The 12,102-nt window shown below is 40.7% G+C and overlaps 1 protein-coding gene across 4 annotated transcripts in view; it reads left to right on the forward strand.

The window, feature by feature from the left end:
• CEP250 (centrosomal protein 250) overlaps positions 1-11,092 on the forward strand; it is a 136,926-nt gene extending 125,834 nt beyond the window's left edge. For 2 of the 4 annotated variants that reach the window (XM_035122190.2, XM_035122189.2), the window contains exons 25-33: positions 815-942; positions 2,321-2,441; positions 3,328-3,482; positions 4,230-6,689; positions 7,459-7,587; positions 7,972-8,124; positions 8,496-8,603; positions 8,855-8,902; positions 9,927-11,091. In XM_035122190.2, coding sequence (XP_034978081.2) covers positions 815-942; positions 2,321-2,441; positions 3,328-3,482; positions 4,230-6,689; positions 7,459-7,587; positions 7,972-8,124; positions 8,496-8,603; positions 8,855-8,902; positions 9,927-10,214 — 3,590 coding nt within the window. In that variant the 3' untranslated portion in view covers positions 10,215-11,091. Of the gene's footprint in view, positions 1-814; positions 943-2,320; positions 2,442-3,327; positions 3,483-4,229; positions 6,690-7,458; positions 7,588-7,971; positions 8,125-8,495; positions 8,604-8,854; positions 8,903-9,926 lie in introns of all 4 variants that reach the window. The other 2 variants (XM_035122191.2, XM_035122188.2) reach the window with 2 other exon arrangements.
• Positions 11,093-12,102: the final 1,010 nt, after the last annotated feature.

Here is a 12,102-nt window from a genome sequence, read left to right on the forward strand (position 1 = left end):
GCCTGATTTTTGTAATTGTCCAGCCACAGGAAATGTTTGACATACAGTTGTACATACATTTCGTAGTACATCCCTCTTGCTGCACCCGCAGAGTTGGTTTTTAAAAAAATAATAACTGGATGGGACTTGCACCTTGTCAACAAGCTCAGCTTATGCACAGCAGGATTGCCATCTCTTTCTCCTTCCTTTCAAAGTAAAAGCAACAGATGTGGCTGATCTGGAAATAAAATGGCTCAGATGTGCCAAACTGGAACCAGGGAGAAGTGGTTATAGAGCTCACCTCAATAAATGCCATATGATGTGTCAGAAACTACATTCAAAATGGAATAGCTTTTCTCTGAAACAGCCGCATCTTGAGAGTTTTCGCATTTATATTGGACTTAACAGTAATACTTAGATTCTTCCAAGTTAGGGAGAAACTGCTTTAACAAGGGTGGCAGGGTAGGGGGCAGATGGACTGGAATTCATACAATTCAAGCACAAGGTCATGTGGATCCCTCCACACCAGAAGTGTGCCCAGGGACACTACAAATGTGCAGTAAATAGGAATCCTTTGTGTCTTTTTGCTATATTTTTCTTGGAATATGCAATGTCATACATTATTGGTATTACGTCATGCATCTCTTCCATCTTCCCACCCTTATCTTGCACTGAAGAGTTCTTGCATTACAAGAAAAAGAGAACAGTAGCAGCAGCTCAATATCTCTCGCAACATCTAGTTCTGCCTTCAATGAAAAATAATCCAATAATTTTCTATATCTTGCCTAACATCCCTTCAGCTAGACGCTGTTACAGAGGAGGTTTATTTCTTCAGAACAGGATAATGGAACGGGACTGTCTTTATCTCAGCTGAAGGACCTTTCTGCTGAGCTTACAGTGGAGAGAGTGGCAGAAGCTATTCAGGACCTGCGGCAAGAACTCTGGCAGACTCGCCTAGAACGGGTAATTGTTTTGCTTTCATTTTTTAATAAATCATACAGTATCACTGTCCTTCCTTGGCATCCAAGTTTAAAGGGATATAGTAAACTTTTGAAGCACAAATACATTTCCCATGAATTAAAAGAAAAATAAAAAGCACTTAGTTTCATCCTTACTATTAATCCTCCATGTGGTGCCTAGTATACATTAAGTCAGCCTTGGTCTTCCTGGTGCTCTCCAGATGTTTTGGCTACAACTCCCATCAGTCTCAGCCAGTTTATGATTGTCATCCAAAACACATGGAGAATACTAAGTTACCCAAGGTTGCATTAAGCACTATAGTAATAATTATCAGGATGTACCATTGTATTGAATTTACTTCTTCGCTTGTTGTGTTTAGCAAATGAATCTCCAGCTTGCTTAATATAATAATATATGCCATATCTGTTCTCTGTCATACTAATGGTTTTATGTGGCTCACTAGGAATGGAGATAAATATATGCCTTAAAAATATTATAGTTGGTTCTGTCTATCTGAATTTTCTGCTGCTGCTAAAAAATTCTGAGCTTAGCAAAAGTTGCCCTGTGATTCAGCTAACTGAGGTAAACTTAGCTTTTTCTTAGTACAGCTAGTTAACAGCTGGATATGCAGAAACTCAGAATGCATTTTCCTATTGTATTGACAAAACTGTGTTCAACAAAGACTGATGACTCTGTCTTCTAAAGCAACTAATGCAACTACCTAGGCCTCAACGTATTGGGGTTTTGCTGTAGTGCCATTTGCTGTGGGGAGAAGATGATTTTAGAAACATAGGAAGCTGTCATATGCGGAGTCAGACCATAGGTTTAGTCAGCTCAGTATTGTCTATTGACTATCAGGAGCTCTCCAGTGTTTCAGATGAATAAAATTTCAAGCCCTACACAACTTCTTACTGCTGACTTGGTCCTAAGACGCTCCTGGGGGCCAAACTATACGATACACAGAGTTTTACGTAACATTACCTTAATGCTTTTTATGCCTATTTTTTAAAAGAAAAGTAGTTTCTAGAGCCTGTAGCCTAGAGTAGAAATTTGGTGGGTAGGAAGGTGGAACAGTGTTTTTCTTAGTAGGCAATTTTCATCTCAAAATTTCTTCTCACAGGAGAAAAAGATTTGGGAACCTCTACCTTTTCCTGCAAGAGGAAAAGTGGTTCAAATAGGGCAATTTTTGAGATAAAAACTAGTTGGTAAGGAAAAGGTTTACAGTGTGATTTATACAGAACTCTGTGTGATGTGTAGTTTACCCTGAAAAGAGGGGTTTGTTTGTTCATAGCCTTTGGGGCCCCCTGGTCTTTCTCCTTATTTTACTGTGCTCTTTATTGGACATGTGTAGCATACATTGTACCCCTTGCTTTTCTTGCAGGATGAGATGAGAAAGAATTCAGAAAAACTGAAGCAAGACCTCAGTGAAAAGGAAGCAGAAAGAGACCGTGTCAGTGCCAAAGCCGAAGAGCTTCAAAAGTGGCTAGATCAAAGCCAAGAAGGTATAGACTCCTCATTTTCACTATAGTGCCTCAGAAGTGTCATAGATCTCCCAGAAGCAGAGCTGTCTGCTCAAAAAGCGGAAGCTGGGGGAAATCCACAATATGAAAAATATTAGATGTCAATAAAACGTGCTGTGTCATGTATAGCAGGGGTTGGAGACAAAAGATGCCCTTTTTATGCAGATTGCTTTGGGTGTATTATAAGAAGGAATAAAGGGAGGTATCCAGCAGCTGCGGGACATTAAGTTATGCAAACCAGACATCTACAGTGTTTGTTTTAGAGAAACGGCTCCAAAATATAGCTTCCCTTGCAGGGGGCGGGGTCACTGTTCAAAATAGCTGCAGCTTGTAATGTTTTTTTTTGTCTAGTTATGCCACTTCTATCCCACACTTCATTGCCAAGTGCTTTCAGGGTGTACTGTGTTTTTCCGAAAATAAGACACCACCTTATATTTATATTTCCTCCAAAAAACACACTATGGCTTATTTTCAGGGGATGTCTTATTTTTTCCTCCTCCTCCTGCCGCGGCCGGCATCGCTGCTGTGCCTATCACTATGTCTTATTTTTGGGGTATGGCTTATATTCCTTGAAGGCTTAAAAATCTTGCTACGTCTTATTGTATGGCTACGTCTTATTTTCGGAGAAACAGGGTAATACATAGTAAAAAGCAGATGCACACAATAAAATTGAACCAATAAAACATTATGCAGCATTAAAAGTATTCAAGTATGCTCACTTTAATCTATTCATTGTCATATAAATAAGAATATGTAAGTCTCAAAATATTGACCTCTATCTTCACCAAAAGTCTGGAGGAAGAGGTAGATCTTTCACTGGTGCCAAAAACAAAAAAAAATACTTTTCTTCTTACATTCTCCATTTCAGAAAAAAATGTGAAAGAAGGCAGACGAGGCTCCCTAGAGTCTGCCTTGAAGGCAGAGGTCATTGCTTTCAAAGAAGAGAATGTGACTTTGCATGGGAAGGTGATTGCTTTGGAGAAGACTCTTGAGAGTACAGAGAAGCAAAGAAAAGATGTAATGGTAAGGCTAGCAGGTGGTCTGCAGAGGTCCAGTTATGAAATTAGACAGGCTCATGAATATCTGATGGGGAGTGTTACTATTCTTGATGTGAGACAGCATCTATTAGGGATTTACTTTCCTTCTCTTACAGCTTTTGCAGAACCATGCCCATTGAACCTACAACATCCTCTACTTTTTGATAATGCTATACTTATCTCCCACAGCCTGTTTAATGCTTCCAGCTAATTCTTTTGCATTTAACTGCAGGGACTGAACAGTTTTTGATAAACAACTATCACTAACACAAATGAAGAATACCCAGAAGAAAAAATAATAAAATTCAGTGAAGTGTCATAGTACTGTAGTCTTCTATTATTCAGAGTCTGATTTTTAATTAGTGTCTTATGATTAATCAAATAGTTGTTTGCTCCTTGTGTTATTCTGTTATGGCTTAAAGATTCTCTCAATCTGGAAGAAATATTGCATGCCCTCTTGTGAACATTTCAGAAAGTTATTCTCAAATAACTTGTCTATTATGTGAAGTGATGCCACTTCAGCAGACATTTGGTTAAAAAGAGAGGTAATCAGTTCGGTTTTTATGTAAAGCTTATGTTGAAAACCATCCTATTTCCTGTTAATATATATAGTTAACAATAAAAAAAACCAGGGTGGTTCAGCTAACATCATGGCCAGCTTAGCACTCTACATAAAGAGAGCAAAGAGTTGCAGTTTGCTTCTGCATTTTGAATAATTATATTTCTGTTTCAGAATGAACGAGACATGCTACAAATGGCCAAGGAAAAGCTGACATGGGAGCTGGATCTTCTTCGGGAATCTGTCACAGCCTCTGAAATTCGAGCAAATGCCATGGAGAAGATGAATCAGTCCCTAGAACAAGAGCTTCAGTCAACTCTCTCCACTCTCAGAATTAAACAGGAGGAAGCAGAGACTCAACAAAAGAGATTTATGACTTTGCAGCAAGATGCAGAAGTGCAAAAAGGTTTGCAAGAAAATCTGGATTGCCTAACTGTTACTCTAGGAAAAAGAGATGAAGAAATAAAATCCGTGCTGCAACAAAACAGAGAACTGGAGAGGCACAGAGACGTGCAAAAATCTGCTGTGGAACATCTCACTAAAGATCTAAAAAAAAGAGAGCAAGAAATTGAATCTCAAAACAAACAGATTGAAGACTTGGGAAAGCAGAATAAAACACAGGAGGCTGCTCTAGAGAGACTGAATATAGATCTAGAAGAGACACTCCAGAATGTGAAATCTCAACAGGACAAGATCCAAATACTAGAAGACCTGTTACAAAACCAAAGGACTATAATGGAAAGCCTGAATTTGAATCTGGAGCAAAAAGACAAAGAAATGAAAATCATGGAAGAAAAAATCCGCATTGCTGAAGAGAATGATTCAGCACAAATTGGTGCTCTGCTGAAAGAGTTGGGTGACTTGAAAATAAGTTTGAGTGAAAAAGATTGGGAACTCGCATCTCAAAAGCAGCTACTTCAAGAACGGGAAGAACAGGGGGGGAAGCGGGAAAAGTCTCTTCACACAAGCCTAGAACACATGAAGGCCATTCTCAGGAACAAAGAAAGGGAGGTAGAATCCCAGAGGGGACAGATAACAAGATTCCAGCAGTGCGAGGCTCAACGTGAGAACCATCTCCATGAACTGCAAGAGAAAGTAAAACAGATGACATTCATGTTGACCCAGAAAGATCAAGAGCTTGAGTCACAAAAACAGCAGATAAAAGAGCTGGAAAGAGAAATGGAAACAGAATTAAAGGCTCTTCGTGAACTTTTGGGTAAGACGGAGGCATTCTTGAAGGAAAAGAACACTGAGTTGGTGTTTCAAATGAAACATGAAGAAGAACTGAAAAGGCAGTTAGGAGTTCTGCTTGGAGATGTCCAGCACAGTGCAGCAGTATTAAAGGAGAGAGATGGTAGTGCAGGGTTTCAGAAAGAGCAAATGCAGCAGCTGAAGAAAGAAGAGCTGCAAGAAACAACTATTGATATGTTGGAGCAACTCAGGGTATTGCTAAAGGAGAGAATGCAAGAAATTGAGTCCCTGAAAGAGCAGCAAGAAGAACACAAGGAGGAGAAAGAAAGGCTTGTGAGAGAAATGCAGACAAATCTTGAATTAGCAGAGCATGCTCAGAGAAATGGTGAGAAGCAGCTGGAGTCCTTCAAGGAAGAAAATTGCCAGCTTAAGCAACAAGCACAAAAAGCAGTAGCACATACTAAATCTCTATTGGAGAAACTGGAGTTGAACAGATCTTCTCTTCAAGACAAAGACAAGGAGATAGAATCTTTACAAGGGTACATAAAGGAACTCTTGAGGCAGAAAGAGTTGGAACAGAAAAGTATAGCAAGCCTAAAGCAGGAGCTAGATAAAACGAAGCAATTAATGTCAGAAATGGAAGATGAGCTTCACAAGCAGGCTGAGCAAATTAGCACATACCAGGTTAAAGTAGAAGTCACTCTTGCAGAATTACAGGTATGCCAGAATCGGGCAACTCACCTGGAGGAAGTAATTAAACAGAAAGAACAATGTGAGAGAGACCACCAAAAGCTTCAGCACCAACACAAGCAGTTGAAAGGGGATGAAAAAGAAGACTTGTTAGAAGAAGGACAGAAAGAAAGGGAGAAAGAGAGAACTCAAAATGAGAGAGTGCAAAGGCTAATGAAAGATGAGATGAAGGAACATCTTGAGAACATACAGCATCTTCAACATGCACTGAAGAAAAAAGATGAGGAAGCTGAGTGGCAGAGAGAGAATGTGAAGCAGCTGGAAGAGAGAGTCAGAGTTAAAGAGAAGGAATTGTTAACCTGCAGTGAACAGCTGAAGGAAATTGTTTCTGCTCTGAAATCGGAAGAGAAGGGAGACTGCAATTTACAGAACTATATCCAAAAAATTCTTATGTGGAAGGAAGAGGAGGCAGCCAAGAACAAGTCTCTTCAGGAAAAGGACCAGCAGTTGCAATGGCAAAATGAAAAAATTCAACACTTGGAAGATGAGAAAAGAGTAAAGAGACAGGAATTTGATCGTCTGGCCGCTATTCTGAAACAGACAGAAAGTGAAGAGATAGAATGGAGAGAGAGAGCACAGAAACTGGGTTTGTCGCTGGCCCAGAGTGAAGAGGCCTTGAGAGTCCTGAGAGAAGAAATGGCTATTGTACAGAGCATGGTTTCAGAAAGGGATAAGGACAGGCTTCATCTTCAAGTAAGGATTTTAGTGGTGCTATTTAAAAACCCTGCAAGTTGATCTGTTATAACAAAGGGGATTAGACAAATTCACAGAGCATAAGGCTGTGAATGACTACAGGAATGATGGCTATGTTCTAGCTCCACTAATGGAGGCAGCACGTCCCTGAATAGCAGGAAATCACAAGTAGAGAGGGTATGGATGCACTTGTGTCCTGTTTGTGAACTTCCCACAGACATCTGTTTAGCCGCTATGACAGCAGAATGCTGGACCACATGAACCTTGGGCCTCATTCAGCAAGGCTCTTCTTACATTCAGCACACTCTGTAAAAATTAAGTAAGATTATATGTCATGGTAAGGTTGTATCTTCCTTCAGTTCATTTTGTACTTTGTAATAGGAAACTGTCTTAGCTAGATAGCATTATAAAAATTGGATTTTAGTGAGGTACCTCTGTGTTGCTCTCCAGATTTGCTGGACTACAACTCCCATCAGCCCTAGTTATTATGCCTGGTGGCCAGGGGTGATGGGAGTTGTAGTCCAGCAACAATAGGTGGGCTGGTTACCCCTGCTCTGGGGTGTAATTAGCAGGACATGAGTAACTCATAAGATGAAGTAGGAGATAGAAAGAACCCAAGTAGCTGTGGGTTGAACCCTGACAGACACATCCTCATTTAGATACAGTTCACTTGTGCATAACACTCTAGGGACACAGTAATGACATGTTTAAAAAGTCTGTGTAACTACTTGGGTACTTAGGTAAGTGAGTAATATGGTTTGTTCCACAGGAGCAGTTAGATACAGCTTTCAGAGCTCTGGAGGAAGAGAAACTAGTTACTAAAGCTCTGGCAGGAGATGCAAGTCTGCTACCCAGAGAAAATGATATGCCAGAAATAAGGCAAAAGGAGGCTGGAAAGGTAAGATAACGGAACAGGTGGGAAGGATACCAAAATTGAGAAGAACACTTGAATTCTGATGTTGATTGTTGAGTTTCCCAATTTATGGCACGTGTCTAGTTTAAGGGGCTAATGGCCTGGTTCTAAAATTTCCAGTAACAACAGTGCTGAGCATAGCTGCCAAGTTATCCCTTTTTTAAAGGGATTTCCCCTTATGCTGAGTAGACTTCCTCGTGAGAAAAGGGAAAACTTGGCAGCTATGGTGCTGAGACAAGGAGGTTCTTTCCAAGAGAAGGAAAAGACTGTGTCATATTCGTGGAGTAAAGTGTCTGTTCTGCATATATATCAACTCCAGTATCTTTTATGGTCCCTTCTTTACCCCACCCTGTTTTCTTCATCATGCAGGCTATGAGAAAAGAGGGAGAGCTGACATGGATAGCTGAAAGGAGACTCTTATGCAAACGCCTGCAGCTTCTGCAGCAAGCTGTTGCCAGGCTGGAAAATGATAAACATGGCCTAAAGCAGCACAATATGCAGCTTAGAGGTGCACTAGAGCAGGTGAGGTTACAAAAAGAAGAATCAGGCTTAGTTCATGTGCCTCCTCCCCATTTCCCAGTGAAATTTATGGTAAACCTACCTTATCACTCATTGCCCACCCCTTTAGATACTGCAACAGTGCCTGCTCCTGATTTTTCCAGTGCAGGCTTGTACTGCTTTACTGATTTAATGGGCTAGTGATCTTTTTGTTCTTTTCTCTCATAATTTGTCTTCAGAGATTTGGTGCTTTCCAGAATACCAATGCCCTGTGCAACCTAACCCGCTCAGCTCCAGTGCATTTTCGCAGCCTTCTGCTTATCCCCCTTTGTCCTGATGATCATTGTCATAATCTCTTTTGTGATGCCCTTGCCTGCTTCTTCTCTTGTCTTCAGGTAGAACGTGAACGTAGGAGACTGAAAAGAAGTCATGGAGACCTTTCTCTGAGCTCTGGACTCTCCCAGGCTGATTCTGGCACCGAAAAGGTTCCATCTCTAGCAAAGGTCTGAATACTTGCATACTCTAAAACACATCAATTATTTTTGTCCTGTAATATCTTTTCTTCTGGATATTGGTATGCTGGTCTCTAAACTCTTTTTCAGTGCTATTCATAAATTGTTGTCTTCAGTTGTCCTTGGATAAATCGGAGGGAAAAAACAAATTTCCTCTTTAGTACTCTCTCCCCCCCCCCCCCATGTTGTAGGCATCTTGAAAATAAGCAAGTGGCTGAATCTTGTCACTTTTCTCTCTCTAGGAAGAAATTCAGGTTCTCCATAAGCAACTGGAAGAGTTACAAAAACAGGTGAGCAGTTAATTTCTATAGCACACTGAGGCTTTCAGAACGGTGTGCCTCTTTCTCTATCTCTTCTTCCGTTTTGCATCTCCACTGTAATGAGCCCCTATGGTAGAGATGGCTAACCTGTAGCATCTGCCCCTACAAACCGTCCTTTAAAAGTACCGTAATAATAATTGGAGCCAACGGAGATTCATTGAAGCATTTTACCATCAGTGGCATCCAGACAAATAATAATAATAATAATAATAATAATAATAATAATAATAATAATAATAATAATTTATTATTTATACCCCGCCCATCTGGCTGGGCTTCCCCAGCCACTCTGGGCGGCTTCCAACAGAAAAATAAAACACAATAATCTATTAAACATTAAAAGCTTCCCTGAACAGGGCTACCTTCAGATGTCTTCTAAAAGTCTGGTAGTTGTTTTCCTCTTTAACATCTGTTGGGAGGGCGTTCCACAGGGCAGGCACCACCACCGAGAAGGCCCTCTGCCTAGTTCCCTGCAACTTGGCTTCTCGCAATGAGGGAACCGCCAGAAGGCCCTCGGTGCTGGACCTCAGTGTCCGGGCAGAATGATGGAGGTGGAGACGCTCTTTCAGGTATACTGGACCGAGGCCATTTAGGGCTCTAAAGGTAAGCACCAACACTTTGAATTGTGCTCGGAAACGTACTGGGAGCCAATGTAGATCTTTCAAGACCGGTGTTATCTTTTAAGAGAGAGAGGATTATGCTTCCTCCCCACTTTAATCTGTTGAAATCTTAGTCCCTCCTTTAACATAGCTGCTTATTGCAGATCATGTCACTTTGGTCTTGTTCTTGCATGTTACTGTATATGTATAAAATGTTTACATACATAGCTTACTATGCAAACATTGAAAAGTGTTAGAAATGATTAATAATAATAAACCTGGATATAAAAAATGGGACTGAAGTTGTTCCTTGCTGAGATGCAGAACTGTTGAAAGCAAGATACTCAGAATCAAACCATCTAGTAGGTCCTGATACTATCTTTTTCTTTTTTTAGGTTTCTGTTCTACAAAAGCAGCTGTCGCTGGAGCGGAAGCAGAAGCAGGATTATGTTGACTGCTGTGCCAAAACAAACCAGGAGCTTTCCTGCCTACACCAAGAACTTTCTGATTCTTTAGCTGCTGTGGCTAAGGAGCCCGAGGCTGCTGTCCTGGAACTGGAGACTCGCAAGTTGGATGAAACTCTGAACCACAGCTTGGCAGTAGGCTGGGATGGTTTCTTTTCTGGAAAACAACCAATAAACTCAACACCCAAAACAGTCCAGAAAGACCTCAAGATAGCATGAAGGAAATGGCAGGAATCAGAAGCTCTGCAGAAGTGCCTCCAACAGAACAATCTTGAAAGACTCTTTCATCAACATGAACTTCAACCCATATTGAACTGCGTATAATCATTAATATGCAGGGGGCTTCACCTCACTCAACTAGGCCTGGACTCCTAGGACCCATGCTGCCAATTTGTATGTTCATTGTTTGGAGTCAATCATGTTAAAACATGCTGTGAAATAACAAGAATAGCTGGTGGGCTGCATATTAAGTAGCTGAAGATATGTATTGTGGAGATTGTGTCATAGAACAGAACACTGAGCTAAGAATGAGAATCAAACAAAAAAAGAGAACTGAATTTCTGGTGGGGAGAGTAGAAGTGAATTGCTGAAATTGAGTCCTGAGGGAGATGGGAGTTCACGAAAAAAAGTTCCAGCCAGATTTTACATAGAAGTCAGGTCAGAACTGAATGTTGGGGAAGGATTCTAACCAAAGCAGCATTATCTGAATTCCTTAATAATTTTATTGGGTAATGAGATTTTTTCAGAATTGATGTCTTGCCCTTTTCTGAACGCAGCAGCTCATTGTAAAATATCTTTAAAGTTGTTCAATATTTTTGTACTAAATATTTTCTTAATATTTATAAATATATTCACTTTAACTTTTTTAACTCAAATACCCTTCCACATTAAATATGTCTACTTTACTTGATCGCTTCAGTTTCTATCTTGTTTGTTTCTATTTGTTAGGAAGCTGTACTTTCTATGCTGATTTTAGCCCTTAATGTCTGTATAAGGGTGTAAGCTTGTGCTGCTGGACCTGCAGCTGCAAAAAGAAACACACTCACACACCCCTCTGAAATAAGTATACTGTATGCTTGTCTCATACACTCCTTTTTGAGATTTTCCCTCAGATCCTGTCACTGGTTGTTTTTGTAATGCACAGTGTCCTTCACAGCTTCATCAGCATGGCAAGAACTCCTAGGTAAGCAGAGTTAAGATTGCAACCTTATTTTATTTGAAACTTCTCTTTTTAAGTTTGCAAATTCCAGTAACTTCCCATGATCCCGATTTTGCTGGCTGGGAGAGCAGAGTTTGGTAGAAAGTTGCTTTTACCGTCTATTTTTGGGTTACTGAAGCCAGGTACCGTATCATCTGAAACATACTCCTGTTTATCTATAAAAATTTAACTTGCCCTATATCAAATTGATCTCAGGCTAGGGTTCATTTAAGATAAGTATTCCATCAAGAAATAGATAATTTCTCCAATTTATTGTTTTATCTTAAACACAGAGTGGCTAGTTCCTCTAGCACAGGGGTGGGGAACCTTTATTCTGCTGTAGTCTCCTGTTTCAGGCAAGAAAGAGAAAAGCAGAACTGGATGTCACCAGCATGTTTAATGAGAGGTGCGGGCTAAGGCTGGTCTGGATGTCCAGCCAAAAACCTCTCCTACAAAATGTTCATGTTGCCAACAAAAGTCAGTCTTCTTAAATTGATTTCCCAAAGCCCTTTCCAATCCCCCCTTTCCATTCCGCAGAATGCAGAATACACACACACAGATCCCTCGCAAAACCATTGCATTCATTCCTCTCTACATGGAAGCAAACCCCTTTCTTTCAATGGATCTTCCATTTTCAGTTAAGTCTCTTTAGGATTGCGGTTCACAACCCAAGTTGGGGTGAGGGGAGAGGAAAAAACCCACGTTGCTACTTTTAAATTCGTTGATGAGGAAAATACGCTGTCCGGTCAGGGCTGCACTAAAAATCCTAACCGTCTATAAAAAGCGGGACCGCTTGAATTCTTAGGGGGATTGTATGGAATCCCACTCATCTTTACCGTAGCTGCCATAGCAACGGGGGGCGGAGCGGCAGAGCCCCCAACCGGAAGCAGGCTGTTTTTCCGGGTCACG

Source organism: Zootoca vivipara, chromosome 7 (genome assembly GCF_963506605.1).
Source record: "Zootoca vivipara chromosome 7, rZooViv1.1, whole genome shotgun sequence".
NCBI classification, from domain to species: domain Eukaryota; kingdom Metazoa; phylum Chordata; class Lepidosauria; order Squamata; family Lacertidae; genus Zootoca; species Zootoca vivipara.